The 17,269-nt window shown below is 35.1% G+C and overlaps 5 protein-coding genes across 5 annotated transcripts; all 5 read left to right on the top strand.

Annotated features, from left to right (window-relative positions):
- The first annotated feature begins 1,927 nt into the window (after positions 1 to 1,927).
- Positions 1,928 to 3,104, top strand: LOC143183497 (uncharacterized). Its single transcript, XM_076385044.1, has 5 exons — positions 1,928 to 2,245; positions 2,317 to 2,562; positions 2,639 to 2,829; positions 2,881 to 2,919; positions 2,975 to 3,104. Exons 1-5 carry the CDS (start codon positions 1,928 to 1,930, stop codon positions 3,102 to 3,104), a joined length of 924 nt encoding a protein of 307 aa, XP_076241159.1.
- Positions 3,105 to 6,972: 3,868 nt separating this feature from the next.
- Positions 6,973 to 8,326, top strand: LOC143183704 (uncharacterized). The gene is made up of 3 exons (XM_076385381.1): positions 6,973 to 7,457; positions 7,546 to 7,776; positions 7,964 to 8,326. Exons 1-3 carry the CDS (start codon positions 6,988 to 6,990, stop codon positions 8,109 to 8,111), a joined length of 849 nt encoding a protein of 282 aa, XP_076241496.1. The 5' UTR covers positions 6,973 to 6,987; the 3' UTR covers positions 8,112 to 8,326.
- Positions 8,327 to 8,882: 556 nt separating this feature from the next.
- On the top strand, positions 8,883 to 12,482 carry LOC143183702 (cysteine dioxygenase type 1). Its single transcript, XM_076385378.1, has 5 exons — positions 8,883 to 9,344; positions 11,155 to 11,296; positions 11,371 to 11,485; positions 11,554 to 11,723; positions 11,799 to 12,482. The coding sequence occupies exons 1-5, from the start codon at positions 9,112 to 9,114 to the stop codon at positions 11,832 to 11,834; spliced, it is 696 nt and encodes a 231-aa protein (XP_076241493.1). The 5' UTR covers positions 8,883 to 9,111; the 3' UTR covers positions 11,835 to 12,482.
- A 188-nt stretch (positions 12,483 to 12,670) lies between these two features.
- Positions 12,671 to 13,577, top strand: Sdhaf3 (Succinate dehydrogenase assembly factor 3). Its single transcript, XM_076385380.1, has 2 exons — positions 12,671 to 13,003; positions 13,179 to 13,577. The coding sequence occupies exons 1-2, from the start codon at positions 12,827 to 12,829 to the stop codon at positions 13,356 to 13,358; spliced, it is 357 nt and encodes a 118-aa protein (XP_076241495.1). The 5' UTR covers positions 12,671 to 12,826; the 3' UTR covers positions 13,359 to 13,577.
- A 111-nt stretch (positions 13,578 to 13,688) lies between these two features.
- Positions 13,689 to 17,070, top strand: LOC143183230 (acyl-coenzyme A diphosphatase NUDT19). The gene is made up of 6 exons (XM_076384734.1): positions 13,689 to 13,715; positions 13,941 to 14,067; positions 14,351 to 14,693; positions 14,772 to 15,007; positions 15,081 to 15,239; positions 16,663 to 17,070. The coding sequence occupies exons 2-6, from the start codon at positions 13,981 to 13,983 to the stop codon at positions 16,942 to 16,944; spliced, it is 1,107 nt and encodes a 368-aa protein (XP_076240849.1). The 5' UTR covers positions 13,689 to 13,715; positions 13,941 to 13,980; the 3' UTR covers positions 16,945 to 17,070.
- Positions 17,071 to 17,269: the final 199 nt, after the last annotated feature.

Genomic DNA, 17,269 nt, shown 5'->3' with positions numbered 1-17,269 from the left:
AAGACCGGAGGAAAACTACGATTCGTCGGTTTCGATTGCTGACACGGAATCCTGGTCGAGCGAGGAAGTCGACGACGAAGAAGTGATACACATAGAAGTAGACAACGACACAGAAGAATTGCTTCCGAGGGATAGGAAGAAACAGAGTCGTATAAATAAAATTGTCGCCGCAATTGGAAGAATCCCTTGGCTCGGAAAAGGAACGGTACGAACTAAATATCTTACTTCCACGAAATTTTCAGTATTATTCAATGAGTGATATTTCTTTTATTACAGGATAATGGGAAAGTCTGTCAGGGATTGCAATCGAAACGACCTTCTTTGATGGGTAAGATTGTAAGTATGCTTCAAAGGAAAGAATCGATGTCAGTGCAGACGTATAAAAGAACTAAAAAGATAAAAGACTTATCGTTGTCGTCATCTTCGTCTTCCTCCGACGATGAAAGTAAAGTTCTCCTAAGAACTCAGGACAGATCAACTGATAAAAGATCTTGTGCGAGAGGAAAATGCAGGATAGAAAGGATGGCAGACAAGCAGAGTAAAACAGAAATAGACATGGAACGTTCGTACGAAAAGATGTGTGCTACGAAGCAAATACCAAGGTCTGTAAATGTGACTAATATAAAATTCTGTTTATATTTAATGAAATTACTATGAAATAGGTATTTAGAGTCCGCCGTGAAGGAAACGTGCTATTATGAAGTAGATGAGACCGAAGATTCGAGAGGAGCAGGAAAATGTGTTAGACAAGTGAAAAATGTCAGCGAAGTCTCAGACGTAAATGGATCTTCGGATTCCAGGACAAGAGACGAATGGAACAGAACGGAGCATGAAGGGTTTCTGGTAACGTCATACTCATATATAAGATAAAATATATTCACTGAAATATTATTGCAAATTTTCAGGCTCCTTGTTCCTGTACGTCAAATATTACGCAAGAAGCATCCAGTGATATATCAAAAACGAATACTGACACAGAAACTGAAGATGCATCGGCTATTTCTGAGAGTGATACAGAGTATACGGATGAATCAAACAAAATGGATAAAAATTTGGAAGGAAAGCTTGATAATTCTACAAAATTCAAAAACCTGAAGGATTTGAAAAGAGTAGAAGAAAAAATGAAAGAAAGGAGCAGAGGCGTCGAAGGGCGAACTAGGTTGAAAGGTGGATCCACGAAGGGCGGTGGAAAAACGATTCAAGATGAAACAGAAAAGAAAATTTCCATGCCTAGAGAAACAGATACGAAGCAATCAGTGTCTCAAGAACAAGCTGTAAATGTTCCTACAGACACTAATACTCCTCTATTATTGGATGATTCATCACAAGATTCAAAAGAGAAAGCCGAAGAGCCTGTAATACAGGAATCAAAAGAACAGTCTGCAGAAGTTGATGATACGAGTAAAAAGGCAATCATAGATGCACAAGTCGAAAGAAGTTCAAAGGTCGACAAAGCCACTGATTTACCCGACAAGAGTAGACATACTCAAACGAAGTTTCATAAACAGAATGTGGAGAGAAAAAGTAAACATACTGACCAAGCTATTGATGACTCGAAGGAAAGCGTGAATAAGATAAGCAAAGAACGTGAAAAAAAGAAATTTTCACGAAAGAAGAGGGAGTCAAAGAAAAGGTATCGATAACTTTCCTTTTATAATGCTTCTGTTTCAATATGTAAAATAATTGCAAAGTGCATACAATGTTTGGTATTGTAGTTCCAAGGAAGATGGCTTCGATAAACATTCAAAACGGGAAAAACGACGTTGCTTAGAAAAACCACCTTTGATGATGGAAGAAGAATTGTATTCTACAAAAAGGAAGACGTGTTCACATAAAAATAGGTAATATTCATTTTTTATGGATGGATATAAAATATTTTTAGGAGAAGATATTAATTATCATCACATATTTTACATTCCCACTAAGCATGCATTCACTGATATATTTCAGATCTTGCCATTGTTATCCACCTCATAAGACAGATATTCACGAGAGGTCCCCTTGTAGGTCTCATAATGATCAAAAATTTAAAATGCCTATGGTGAAGAAATATTTACCTATGTATCAAAGTCTAGAATTGATCGAAGAACTGAAGAGACACGACCGAATGAGATTAATTCGAGAAAGGGAGGCAAGAAGACATGGAACTACGAGCTCTCCTCGATCTCTCGATGCTGTCTCAACAAGTTCTAAAACAACTCGTCGTAGAACTGATTACACAGCTACACGATACTCTCCTACATCAGTGAGTATTAAGTCTTGTGCGTAAACATAATGATTGTACAAAATCTGATTACAATACTGCATCATTCCTAGAGCAAAGAGAAAAGGCTCCCTTATCAAGAGAGACAAGCCTACAAAAATGTGTTATGTGAGCTTCAAAGAAGAATCATGCATCAGAAATGTGGGAAAAAGTCAGACAATAATATTCCCCTAATGCGTTTATCCAAGAAAGCGGATAAAACTAAACAAGTGAAGCAATTATATCCGCCTCAGAAACGAATTAATAAGAGAACTGATATGATGCAGAAATTTACTAATAAAATAATCGGATCGTTGAAGGTAAGTTAGAACTTTTATTAGACAAAAATCATTCTCAAACTACGAGAATTAAAAATTACGTGATATTTCCTTTTAGCCAATACCATGTAAAAAATACAAATGTAAAAGTTGTAAGCGGAATTTAATGTTTCGACAAATGGACAAACGTTACGATTATTCATTTGATCCAGTGCTTCTGAGTGATGTATCCCCTAGTTGCAACTGTTCCAAACAGACATGCAAATGTGGTAGTTCAAATTATTCTACTGACGAAATAACAGACAATGAGTAAAATCGAAATGAATGAAATCGAATGAAATAATTTCAATCGATCTGAAGAGAGCTTCGACTGTTTCAAATTTTTACTGGTAACAAAATGTATAACCTCTTGGGTGAAAATATATATTAGAAATGAAAAATTGTGCATTTGAAGTAAAGGAAAATTAATATATTATGGTAAAAAATCTGTGCTCGATTTATATTTCAATATGTTTCTCAAAATATTATATGCGAGTCATCGATTATTTCGTAGTCATACTATTTCTCAGTCATCAACATCGTGAAAGTAATAATTAACGATTTATACAAAATTGAAAAATATAGTAAAAGTAGTTACATCTTAATCTGGAATACTGGCGATGTCGACACCGACGCAGAATAGTTCAAGTAAAAATATTTTCGAACGTTGCTTGAAATCCGTTCAAAAAGAAGAAGGGGAATATTCAAGTAGCGATATACAGTTCAATAAAGATAGAAAAAGAAGGAAAGAAGTACTATCAAATCTAAGATTAGTTCAATCTCTGTGGAATTAAAATGGGTCTAGGAGCTTTGTTTAGTCCCAAAAGATCAAAACCACCGGATCCGATTCCAGACATCAAAGAGGAGAAAACTGAACAACAAGAGGATGATGTACCTCCACCAGAAAGCTTAGAAAAATTAGCGAAACTTGAAAATGCAAACGTGGCTTATCCGTTTCATGATGTCAAAATGACCAGCTTCCCTCCCCCGTTATCACTTGATGCATCGGTTTTCACTGATCAGCAAAATCTGCCTGAGAACAAACATGAGCTGTCCTTTAGTATAGATAAAAGTATACAAGAAAATGGAGCAGATGAAACAGAAAAAAAGGATGAAGTCAAGAGTGATAAGGTCATGATCTTGACTGGAAACGGAACATGCAATTCGAAAAGTTGCACCAAAGAAAATTGTAGCCCTGTAACATGCGAAAATGCCTTTAAAAAGCAACACGAATCGGAAGAGAAGATCAATCCCGGTCAACTGACTGAAATGATCAACAGCTCCATTAAGGAAGCGATGCAGACGATCGTCAAACAATGTAGAATGGTATTTAAGATGCAAGTATCCAAGATACTTACATTACAAACATTCATCTTTACTAATTGCAATTAATTACTTAAAATTTTTCAAAATCGTATCATTGTATTGCTAATATATGTTAATTTTTTATTAAAGCAGGAACACAAAAAGGATGCTGATAAAAAACCAAAGAAGGATTTTGATAATTCTGTTTGCTATACCAACAAGGAAAAAATTTCCATGAAAGCTAAGCAATATGATCGTTCGCGACCGTTGAGAAGTAATACTAAACCAATTTGTCTTCAAGAAAAATATGATAATGTTCGGGCGATATGCAAAAAATTACACGATGAGGTCCCGAAGGGTCGCATTAGAAAGGAAAACGTGGAAGATAGGAGAACCAAGAAACATTTAAAATCAACAAATCGCGTGAAAACAGATAACCGCAAAATGACTGGAAATGTGAACATTTACATTTGTTCAGAAGCTACCGAAAACGCCCAGGTAATTTCATTGCATCATCCCTTACATTACAGTAAAGACATTTGAAAATTTTATTCGTAGGCAACAAGCAAACAGAAAAAAACACCACCGTGCATGGAAACGAGTTCGGAGACAACAACGGACCAATCAAATGTGTCGTCATGCAAACTGGTCAGCAGTATTCGAAAAAAACGGAGAGAGTCTAAAGAACGCGATTCGCTTGATTTTCTTCCGGAAAGGGAAGAAAGTAGCGATAACAGCAACGATTGCAGCTGTACTTCCAAGTATACTGACTCGAATATTGCGAACGATTTTATCAATGCTTGCGATGAGATCGTCTCTGTACAAGACACAGAATCCAGTTTAATCGCATGTCAGTGTAAAGATGAAAATGCCAGCAGTAGTGATATGATAATTAATAAATTAGATTCGTCGCTTCCAAAATCGAAATTTGTCATGTGCGATAAATTAGAGCCTTGCTCTACAATTTATCCATCGAAGATTTTGTCAAGCACAGAGAGCGAGAAATGGTCGTCGAAATCTGTGTGCAGTAGTATAGAAAAAAGTAGTTTCGGGCAATGTTCGGATATCGATAAGGAAAAAGTGTTATGCGATAAAGATCGCAGGGATATCTGGTCCCCCGAACCGAAATCCACTTCTTACAATTATTATGCTAACAGGAATTCCATGAAAGTTTGCAAATGTCACAAAAGTGATCAAGAATTGTTAGTTACGTGTAGCGTGTCAAATAATTATAGAAGCAAGAGGCAAAAAGCTATGGAAAAGCAAGATTCGATACAACCATGGTCGACTTGCAGTTGCATTGCGGAAGAGGAGGAAGAAGATATAACGGTTTGTCAAATGTCTCCAATGAAATGTAAACGATCTTCTATGAATTTAGAGGAAAGTACTGAAAAGGAGACAGAAAAGCCTCTTAATGATATGAAAGAAGAGAAACCTGAACTAGAACAGGCAGAACAGAAAACAGTTAAAAGTATCGAAGAAATTCCAACTGATATCAATTCTAACGTGGTGAAAGTGGAAGACACTGAAGAAGATGAAATGAAACAGCAAAAACCTAAAAGTCCCTTTACGTCTCCTAGACTCTTAAGACCTGAATTACGAGCACTTAAACTTCTTTTACAGCAGCAAGGAAAACCAACTGCACAACAGCAATTTACTGATCAAAATAATGTTAACTCTTCACCTGTAAAAAATGTTAACATACCAGAAGAATCTGTTAATAATACAAATAATGTACAAACTGACAAAAAAGCAGCACCAGCTTTTTTAAAAAAATTTAATTTGTCTGATCGTTTTAAACCTGCCACGTTATTGGCTGAAGAAAAAACTGAAGAAACGGTTCCAAAGGAACGACAAAATAAAGAAGATCAAGAAAATGAAGAAACAAAAAACACGACTGAAAAAAAACCCAGGCAATCCTTTCTGTTTAAAGTCATGACCAAATTGGTTAATAAGAAGGAACGTTCAAAAGAACAGTCTAAAGAATTGGTCGAGAAAGATAAAACCACTGAAAATACTTTAACTGATACAGGCGCTGATAACAAAGCTGAAACTTCTGAACAAAAGGCAGATGCAAAACAGCCATCCGAAAATTCTAAAATAGACAAAAAGGAAAATCAGAATGACAAACCCACAAAAGCAGATGTGCAAAACACAAATAAAGAAAAAGAAGACAAAAAATCTACTTTGGGTGATGAAATTCTTAAAGTCCCCAACATTACAAACAAACAAACAAATGAAAGCAAAGAAACCTCTGACAGCGGAAAAGAAACACTATCTAAATCAAAACTTTTGTCGAGTATCGTTAGTAAAAAGCTAATTCCACCAAAGGGTCAAGATATTAGTGATGAACGAAGAAAATCAGAAAAAGTTTTAAAGGAGTTAGAATCGCAGCAAGTGCCAAAAGAGTTTGACACTAGAGAATCTATGAAACCTGAAGATCCGAGAAAATCCAGTGATCAGGAAAGAAACGAAACTGAATCATTAAAGACACCGATACAAATTGAAACAGTTTTAAGAAAAAAAATAGATACCGAAGCTCACCCTGAGACGAAAAAAGAAGAGACGACTGTTTGTGTCCAATGCAATCAGCGAAAGTCGTCAATAAAAATGCAAAAGGAAGCCTCAGAATTAAGATACATGCATCCTCGCGAAAGAGAACCTCACGGAGTATGTACAAATGCGAAATTTACAAAATGCAGTAACGTAAGCAAAGATGTAATTACTGCTGATAAAAGAGCAGAAGAAAACAGATGCAATTGTTGTTGTTTGCCCATATCTCAATGTAACAACGGATTCATAAATTACCCCAAAAGTTGCTTAAAAAAGGGGAGTCACTTTTCTCACATAGGTTCTCGAGAAAGCAATCTATTGACATCGCATCATGATAACAGAAGCTGGGAAGAATGCGGCTGTAGGAGAGTGATAGTTTGCGATACTTGTTGCCTACCGAGAAACGAGTGCTGGTAAAATATTGTCAACCACAAATTCCTTATATTCCTAACCTGAAATTGAATTATAATTTACAGTTGCAGACTAGCGATAACTTGCGTGAATTGCTGCAAGCCGAAAGTCGAGTGCAACTGCAAACCAATTTACAACAGAAGGGATAGCTGTAGGTACATGAAATCGATGTTTTGCCTGTATTGCGACAATCCCCGTGAAAAGTGTACGTGTAGGGCACCAATGCAAAAGTGTTCTTGTTGCGAGCTATCCATAGATCTGTGCATGTGCGAAGATCGAAAAATCTTTTGCGAAGGAAGACCGGTCTTGACTGAACCCGATAACGATCGTACCATGTACGTCACTGCTTGGAAACCAAGGGAAGAGGTGCGACGTTACTTTTCCAGAAATCTGGAGAGTCGTCGAGCTGATTCTATCAATGAATGTTGCTGCTACGAGAAGCTGATGCCGCACAACTCCGATGACCTCCCTTATCAGCGACTAAGCGTCTTTTCTGACGTGATGGACGAGTTACAAAAAAAAATGAGTGAATCGAGTTGTACACAGTGTAGAAAGATTCCCTGTTGCTGTAACGTCAAGGTCGATAAGGAGGAGGGGAGAGAAGAGCGGAAGATGAAATACTGCGTCAGGTATCATGCGATCACTTTTACTATTTCGATTGAAGGAAAAACTGCATCTCGAAGGCGTTTTTCATAGCCATGGTTTCTGATATTGCAGCCCTAAAACACGGCGAAAGGTCGTAGCAGTGTGCATGGAAAAGTCGAAGGGCAAGCCACCGAACATTTGTTGCAAATGCGATTCCGCTCCAGCGAGGAGCGAAAAACCAAAGAAAATAATAATACCCCTTTGTTGCGCTTGTCAAATGACACCGTGCAGATGCAAGAAATCTAAATCAGGCCAGAAGAAACCGAAAGCGAAATGCTATTATTGCAAAACCTCGCCTTGCGTGTAAGTGACCAATAAAATTTCTCCATCTCTGGAGAGGTGAGGATTGAAAATCTCTAGTGGTCAGTTATAGACGAAAAGATGGAAGGGGGCACTTTATCATTACCAAAAACGACTTGTGCCGTTAATGACTCTGAACGTAAATCTGGTACGTACAGTTGTTGATTTTTTATTACATTCTTTGCTACAGCTGCATTACGGCCAGAGAGCGCAGCAAGTCGAGGCCATGCAGGTGCGCTGATTCACCTTGTCGAACGAAAGAAAAGGAAATTACACTTTGTGGGAAAACATCCACGAAACCGAAGAACAATGAGGAAAAGATCATTTGTGTCCGCTAATACGGCATCTGTGATTTTTTATTTAGGAGTACGCTAACGACCTAATCAACTAATTGTCGGTCAAAACGTTTTAACAAAGAGTACTCTTTTTATTGAATGAAAAGTTGCACTGTTGGTAATAGAAAACGACGTCTTGTTAGCGCTACGTTATGCTTGGTAAACATTGCACCACTAATTCCTAATATTTTTTTCGTTACGCCTCATGAAGCAGCAAAAGGATACGAAAACACTGCCTCTTATACATATTAATCGTGACGAAATATGAAAACATTAGTCGTGAAATATAATTACGTCACTTGTACAAGATTAGTGGAGCAAATATATAATTATTTTATTAAAACGATAAGAAGCATTTATCGTTTATTATTTTTGATTCAAGAGACGGCGCAAGTTCACAGAAAGAAGTGATAGTGATATTTTTCACGTCATGTGACAGTAGAATAGCAAAATAAAAGCAAACGTTTTGCTCAAACAATTTGCTCAAACCATAAACTTTGTTTAAATATAAGCATTATAAAGTTAATACGCCTTGTTATTGAACTTAGAGGAACTTTTTACCGTAGTAGCTCCACTATTTCTAATATCGAGACAAGAAATGGTAATGAAGTGATCATGGGTGCAATGAGTAGTATGGACAGGTCACTTTCTGATCGTGCACAAAATATTTGAAACAGCTCAGAGTCGTCGGGAGTAGGGAGTATCTTAGGCTTCGTACAAGACGCTGTCTCCCCTTTTTACTAGACCGGTACGAACCGTAGACCGGCAAAGTGTTTCTTCGTCGAATGAGTGGTTCGTTCCTTTCCACGTCTGTATTACTCGATATTTATTTTTTTCGCAATATCGAGAAACAGGATCGATCGCATAGACACACATTCCTTCCTTCTCTTATTGCTTTCACTTACCGATTGTTTTATTTGTAATCCATTTAATTGAGTGCAACAAGACTGAACTGTTTAAGCACACACTACAAGAAAAAGATAAGTGAAATATTAAAAGAAAAATGCAAGTCCATAGAGAAGATCCCGGAACAGGCTGCACTTCTCGTGAAAAAGTGTTGAACGAAAGGAACTCTCGTCACGGAAAGCCTTTTTTGACCCTTCGCGAGCTTATAGACGCATTGCACGAAGCTTTCAAGACCGATCACGTAAACATTGACGATGTACAGGATCTCATGACTTCTTATAGAAGTAACCCTCTGGAATGGAAGAAATACGCGAAATTTGACAGATACAGGTAACACGACATTTTGTCTTTATTCGATCAAATAATGAGTCGCGATCACTGAGTGTGTTGAACTCGTGAGTATCAAGTATAACAAACTCTTTCGTTTATCAAATGGTGCAAAAGAAAACATACTACTCAGTCAATTTTACGATCTGTAACAATTTGAAACATTGTCATATTTGGTGAAATAAAAAGTGAAAAGCAAGGGAAGAAATTGGTCGAGTATTCAAATCGTGACGAATATAAACAACTTTTCAAATATAGTCATTCCACCCAGCCAGTTCTCATCGATTAGATTCGCGAATGATCGAACTTCTCGGTAAATACTCTATCGGTCGACGTTCAAATAGAACGCGTGCAACTACGCCGGAATTGAGAAATAAAATTAAAGTGACAAAGTTCATGATAGGTTATCGCCTGTTCTTCTCCGACCCCAATCTTCTCATAAATTTTCTGTTTCCTTCGAAACATAATCGGTCTGAAATAATGATGATTTTACAACCTTGCCAGTAAATAAGCTAAGCAAGTTAACGCGCAGGAGGAACAAATGACTTCAAGAAAAATACTAAAATTAACTTAAGGAAACAATCTCACACTTAACGATGTATATTTCGAACACATTTCTTACGTATGAAATGTACAAGCTTTTTTTTATTACAAATACGAATAATAACGTATCTTGTCTAATGTACGTTAAAAGTACTCCGTTTGTATGCGAATGCGAAGACGATAACAGAGAGACTTCCAGAATCGTTCGACGAAGATGTAAATAATGGCTTACACGATAACACTGTTGTAACTCATAGTTTAACGCGATTTAACGATTTTATTTGTATGGGTAATTGAAACTAAACGATAATGTATTCTGCTGAAGGATTTTCATTCATACAGATAAAACCTTGTTTCTTTTCGAGTTCAATTTGAATACCGATTGACATACTTGATTGATATATTGTGCACCTAGATATTTGAAGTTTGAACAAAAGTTTCAAGAAAATTGGAATGAAGATGAAAGTGGAATGATAATTGACAGCCATACTGTGTCTAATGCAAGATTACGGCACGTAATTACTAACACGACCGATTTCCACACGACCCGCGAAAGTATGGAAACTGCAGCGCATGTAGTCACAATTTCCATACAAAGTAGAACGTACTGTTATAGCAAACATAAGGGACAGAACGTAGAAAAAGAATAATACGCATAATCAAAAAATATTATCCCTTTCTTTGCTAGTTCGCATCCGTGCAATTTTGCATCGGATTAATTTAACAAATTACTTCATGAGATATTTCATTTATCTGAGGTTATTCAAATATAAACCCTACCTCCTCTTTTTCTTCGCTGGTATTTTTTCGATAACGCGTTCAGAACGGAAAAGACACGCCAAAATAATTTGACATGACTGCAATCTGAACCTAAGTATGCGGAACACTTCAAAGTCTCTATGTGTGTTGCACGTAAATCAGTAGTGTTTGTCCGGTGAATGGCTGGTTACACACACTTTCCACGTGTGTCTCTCCCCTCCTTTTTACTTACATTACACTTGAGCTAGAACATCGGTTCCTTGACACACGACATTTGACACTTATCCGATCGAAAGCAATGAACTACGAGAATTTTTCACACGTCCAGTTGAAAAAAAATTAGTCAACAACTCTTGTACGTGACCCTTTGGCATTGAAGATAATGGTAAATTCCATCGGACTGGTTGAGAAAACAATTAATTTCTCCTTCTAAAAAAGTAACTCGAAACTACTACTATTAATCCAAGGACAATTTTCCCAATTAGGTAAATAAATGAATGATTCTGTTCAGATACACAAGGAACTTAGTCGATGAAGGAAACGGAAGGTTCAATCTTATGGTTCTATGTTGGGGAGAAGGTCATGGATCGGCTATACATGATCACGCTAATGCGCATTGTGTTATGAAAATTCTTCAAGGCGAATTATGTGAGGTATTGAAGGACATTTTGCTTCTGTTATGGATTTACAAAGCTTTTTTATCTAAAACAGTTATTTCTTTCTCTAGACGAGATATGCGTGGCCTACAAAGTACAAAGATAAAGAGGAAACGGAAGAACCAGAAGAATTAAAGGAATTAGAGGGGAATACTCTCGGACTAAACGAAATATGTTATATAAACGGTACTGTCTTTAAAGTAACTTTATATTCGTATTTTATAAAGAGTTCATTCGTAAATATCTTTTTAAAGACTCTATGGGGCTCCATCGAGTTGAAAATCCGAGTACTGTGAATCCTGCTGTGTCCTTGCACTTATATTCACCACCGTTCTCTTCATGTTCAGTGTTCAATAAGCAAACTGGACAAAGAACCTCTTGTGAAGTCACATTTTGGTCAAAATATGGAGAAAAGAGAAATCGGGTAAAACTATTTCCCTTAATTTGAAGTTACATGTTAAAATACCCTTGTTTTAATTACATTTCTTTTGACTTACAGGAAATCCAAGATTCTAGGTGTCCAGAAGACAATTAATGCGTTGCAAAGACACTTTTGCATTGGCGGTATTATACAAAAATTTTATTGCAGACTTGTTTTGGATGGAACCAAACGAAGTTAATCTAAAATCTAAAAGGAGTAGCACATAATTGTGTAGAATATTTAGTACTTAAACGTATTTATAAGGCTTTTAAACACTATCGTATAATTTTGCTCAATGACAATGACGTTCCTCAAATTTTAATCTATGACTTATTATATAAATATGCTGTATACTTCTACAAAAATAAACATTTTTTTATTGGTGACTTTGGACAAAACCGCCACAATAAATAATATGTATATTAATTCAATGAATATGAAGAACAAAATCCCTACAGCAACCATGTAAGGTGCTGAAAAAATTATGTCAAAGGGGCTTTCATATCGAATACATTTTGCCTTCGCAATAGTAATTTGAAATATAAAATTAGCTTCCGACAGCAGCCACATAAAGGGCGCTATATTATTTTCATCTCCGCTTTTGAATTACGAAAATCTGCTTACTGAGGGCGCTCTGAAATCCATGACTGTAACATTAAGGGTCAGTGCCCTCTTACACTCAAAAATGTTAAATCGTTAAGATTATAATTACTTGTAACTATAAATCATTTACGTATTAAAATATATATTTTTTATAATCGATGTATTTGTTAAGCTGTAAAATTTATGTTTAAACCTTGAAACAAAACATAGCACTGTGTAAGGATAGAATACAAATTATATGTACATATTTACCATCATACTAAATATAATTCTTCTGTTTATATAATAATTGTGCAATTATCATATACGAATTTATCTATATATTCACGTACATACATAAATAACTATTTAGGTATATGTATACTCGTAGGTATTGTTTGACGCGAGTTTCTACTGCATTCTGTTTGTTCCAATTTAAGCAATAATAAACTATCATATCGTAAACATTTTTAGCATAAATACACAACTAATATGTATATATAATAATCTCTTGACAAAAAAGTATGACATCCTTATCTCATGTACAGCGTGTCAGAATGTTGTACAAAACAATTCTAAGGTTACATCGTGGTTTGCCGGCTGAAATCCAAAGTTTAGGAACTATTTACGTACGAGATGAATTTAGAAGGCATAAAAAATGTAACGAAGCTGAAGCAATCATTTTTTTAAATGAGTGGGCAGTAAGTAATAATTAATATTAATCTTTAGTGTACCTTAAACAGGAATACCCATTTAGGTTATCTTTTTTGTATTAGACTAATACTATAATAAAAAATAATAAATTATAGATTCTTTTTCTGTATCTAAAGACCATAATGTAAAAGTTGATTAATGAAGGTCATCCGTCTGTTTTAGGATTATGCAGTAATGCTTATTAAACAACTTGGAATTAAAGGTCCACACACGGCTAAACCGCTAGGTGAAAATTTAAAAGAAGAAGATTTTGAAAAATTTAGAGATGAACAGCTTTATCAGTTATACGAACTTATGGAAGCAGCAACTGGTAATGAGGGAAAAAATAAGAAAGAAACATAGCACAATTTTTTAAGATGATACTGTTTCGTACAATGTATAAGACTCAAAGTATATTGTACTATGTATTATAAATATGTAACATTTAGATAACCTGTAAATAATGGTTGTAATTTTCATGTATATAAGTTGTTACTAATACTTTGAAATTTAACAGAACTAGTAAAAAATAATTGTGTATATAAAACCTATTATTATGTATCTATTTAATTCTATAATAAATGTAAAAAATTATACATGAGTCATTTTATTTTTTTTTGTATTATTTTTTAAATTATAATACCAAATAATTTACGACAATTTGTGGACTAAATAATAGAAGAAATATATCCTGCTTGCCACATAAAGCAAATTAATTTTGTAAATGTAAATGATTTTAAATATCATCAATTTGCATTTTACAGTCCAGTATCATTATCGATTTTTAAATTGTTCATTTATTTTATCTAATCATCACTGAAGTTTATTCAAAATGATATGTATTGAATTCCATATGTATAAGTATACGTAGTAGGTTATATCACACTTATATAATCATAACCTCAACGATTTTATTTTTATAGTAAAAATTGTATAAATTCTTAGGTATTACTTTAAAGAGAATAAATATTTTCGCAAGAACAAAATGAAAGTTTGGAAAGAATCTGCCAGCTTAATCCTAGCAGCTCGTAACACACAAAGATACATGCATCGTCCCTCATCTCTTACAAATGTAAGTAATAAAGCTTCTCTTCTTTCTAAACAGATTTTAAAGTAGTTACATCCGAATACCATATTGGTTTATTTTTAATTGTAATGAAATTAAAAATTAAATAAGTGTAATGCATGACAATTAATTCATTAACTGCTGATTATAACATCGATACTCGATCTCCATATTGAAAAAAACGCGCGAAAGTTTCATTACTTTTATAAGTACATACTACATGTACCAAGAACAACTATTATATTTTGTCATTAAATGTAGTCATTAAACCTTCAGAAATGATGTATAGTTTCAGTATAATTATAACTTGCTGTGCCTGAAGCGACACCAAAATTCGAAATTCATGCCAAGTACTTACGTGTTTCCTGGAGGTGTTGTACATCCATCCGACGCCGATTTAAAATGGCACAATTTATTTTCTTCATTTGGTTACGACGCCAGCAGCTTCGAATCTTTAACACCAAATACCACTGCACGTCCTCGTATTTTTAAATCGAAACCGAATGAATTGCCCAGAGAAATTTCGTTACGCATCACCGCGATCCGCGAAACCTTCGAAGAATGTGGTGTACTGATCTGTAAAAAATCACGTGAAGATACTATACACTCTGAATGGGCAAATCATATCGAAAGTAATTTTGCTTACAGTAACAATAAAACTGAGTATTCTAAATAAATAGTAAAGATAATTACAAATACATATTTCATAGTTTCAGGAAATGAGCTACACAATTGGCAGACCAAAGTACATAACGATGCTACAGAATTTTATAGTTTATGCGAAAATTTTAAATGCTATCCTGATCTTTGGGCTCTTTACGAATGGAGTAATTGGTTGACGCCAACTCATTACACCGGAAGGCGCTTTGATACCGTATTTTATTTAACCTGTTTGCCGAGTTTACCTCACGCTGTGAACGAAGTAACGGAAATTGAGGATTTGATAGTAAGATGTTACTAATACATTCATAGTACAATTTATACATAATATTAATGCATTTTCTATAACTTACAATTAGTGGGACGAACCTGGGAATTTCATATTTACTTCTTCGAATCTCACATTACCGCCTCCACAGCAATACGAAATAGCAAGAATAGCAAAATTCGAAAGCATAGACAATTTACTAGACTTCGCAATCGACCGTAGTAAAAAAGGAGTACTTTTGAATCTACCAGTACGTAAATCTTTATGAATTTGCTCTTAAAATAGGAAAGTCTATCTCTGATTTTAAAAAATATGTATGGGTTATTCCACGCGAAATCGGGCACGTTTCGGAGCAAGTTCTTGTAATTTGCTCAAATTTGAATATGTTGTAGTCTTTAACGATATTTAAACGTATCCTAAAGGATTTTTCAAAATTTTGAAAATTGTCGATTTTACAGCTGTTTGAAGTTAAGTGCTACCTTTTTTTTAAAAAATTATAGCTATTGAACTAGTAAGCAGATGGAGATGAGCTTTACGGTGCTTATAGAGAAAACATTGAAGTTTGTAAAAAAAATTATTTCATTTAAAAAAACTTGTTTTTTAATCATCTTTTTTGCAATTATTTTAAGCAAATGCAGGTTTTTAAGATGATGCGCGATTTTAAAAATCTGAAAAAAAAGGAGAATATAGTTTGATCCTTCCCCTTGATGGACAAACTTTCAAAAAGATGGACATTTTAAAATTGACCCTGTGAAAATTGCCGAAAGTTGACGCTGCGTCGAGTCGCACTGCTGTGGCGGGCGCGTCGTCGCTGGCAACCTACTCGTCTCCAGCGGACGAACGTGCGTTATTATTTGCGATCAAGGCGGCAAATATTGGTAACTCACTCTTTGTCAATGATACTTATTGACAAGTTCACATTCATTTTTGCCATGTGAAGTTGCAAAAAAGTGCCATTCTGCATTAATACCAAAATCTTCGAAATGAAAGCTAGGATTTAAGAGATTATATTTATGTTTTCAACAATAAGACGAAGATTGAGTTACCAATATTTATTGATTGCATTAAATCTTGCAAATGCTCGGAGATAATGTAGAATAATGTTAGGTGAAGTCGCCTTGATTGCAAATAATAACGCACGTTCGTCCGCTGGAGACGAGTAGGCTGCCAGCGACGACGCGCCCGCCACAGCAGTGCGACTCGACGCAGCGTCAACTTTCGGCAATTTTCACAGGGTCAATTTTAAAATGTCCATCTTTTTGAAAGTTTGTCCATCAAGGGGAAGGATCAAACTATATTCTCCTTTTTTTTCAGATTTTTAAAATCGCGCATCATCTTAAAAACCTGCATTTGCTTAAAATAATTGCAAAAAAGATGATTAAAAAACAAGTTTTTTTAAATGAAATAATTTTTTTTACAAACTTCAATGTTTTCTCTATAAGCACCGTAAAGCTCATCTCCATATGCTTACTAGTTCAATAGCTATAATTTTTTAAAAAAAAGGTAGCACTTAACTTCAAACAGCTGTAAAATCGACAATTTTCAAAATTTTGAAAAATCCTTTAGGGTACGTTTAAATATCGTTAAAGACTACAACATATTCAAATTTGAGCAAATTACAAGAACTTGCTCCGAAACGTGCCCGATTTCGCGTGGAATGACCCGTATATTAGGTGATGGTGCAATTAAAAGACGGAAAAGTGCATGTTTTACCGGGAGATTCGATGTATCCTAAACAAGTCAGCTTGTTCGATAAGCAGGTAATTGATAGGAGCGACATTACTATCAGCAAATTTCGGGATATGTCTCCCGTAAAAAATAGATTGGAAGATTTCAATCTCGAAGTGATGGAGCTGTATATACAAAATTTCGATAGCGCAGACGGTCACCTGTCTCCCATGCAATTCAAAAATATTCGTCTGTCCCCAATGTACAAGAAGTCGAAATCGTCTTAAATCTATTCGACGATGTGTAATATTTTGATGATTTATAACCTAATATCACTTTATACTTAATGATGCATTTTAATTATGCAAAAACAACTACAAATAGATAATTATTTTGAATAAATATTCTCAATGAAAGTAGTATTTAACACTTTTTTACCTTCAAAAAACTGGAAATCTTGTGTATCGTACTGTAAATTGCGCAGCAGTGTCTCGTATCCTACCTACTCCCTTTCCACCGAACCATTCCTTTGAATAATAGCGGGAAAAAAGCGCGGCAAACACGGTGCCCTATGGTAATGGCTGCTTAAGACTTTCGTGCATAAGTTAGTGT

Source organism: Calliopsis andreniformis, chromosome 9 (assembly GCF_051401765.1).
Source record: "Calliopsis andreniformis isolate RMS-2024a chromosome 9, iyCalAndr_principal, whole genome shotgun sequence".
In the NCBI taxonomy this organism is placed as follows: domain Eukaryota; kingdom Metazoa; phylum Arthropoda; class Insecta; order Hymenoptera; family Andrenidae; genus Calliopsis; species Calliopsis andreniformis.
The sequence above is the reverse complement of the archived record's forward strand: the minus strand, read 5'-3'. Positions and strand labels throughout refer to the sequence as shown.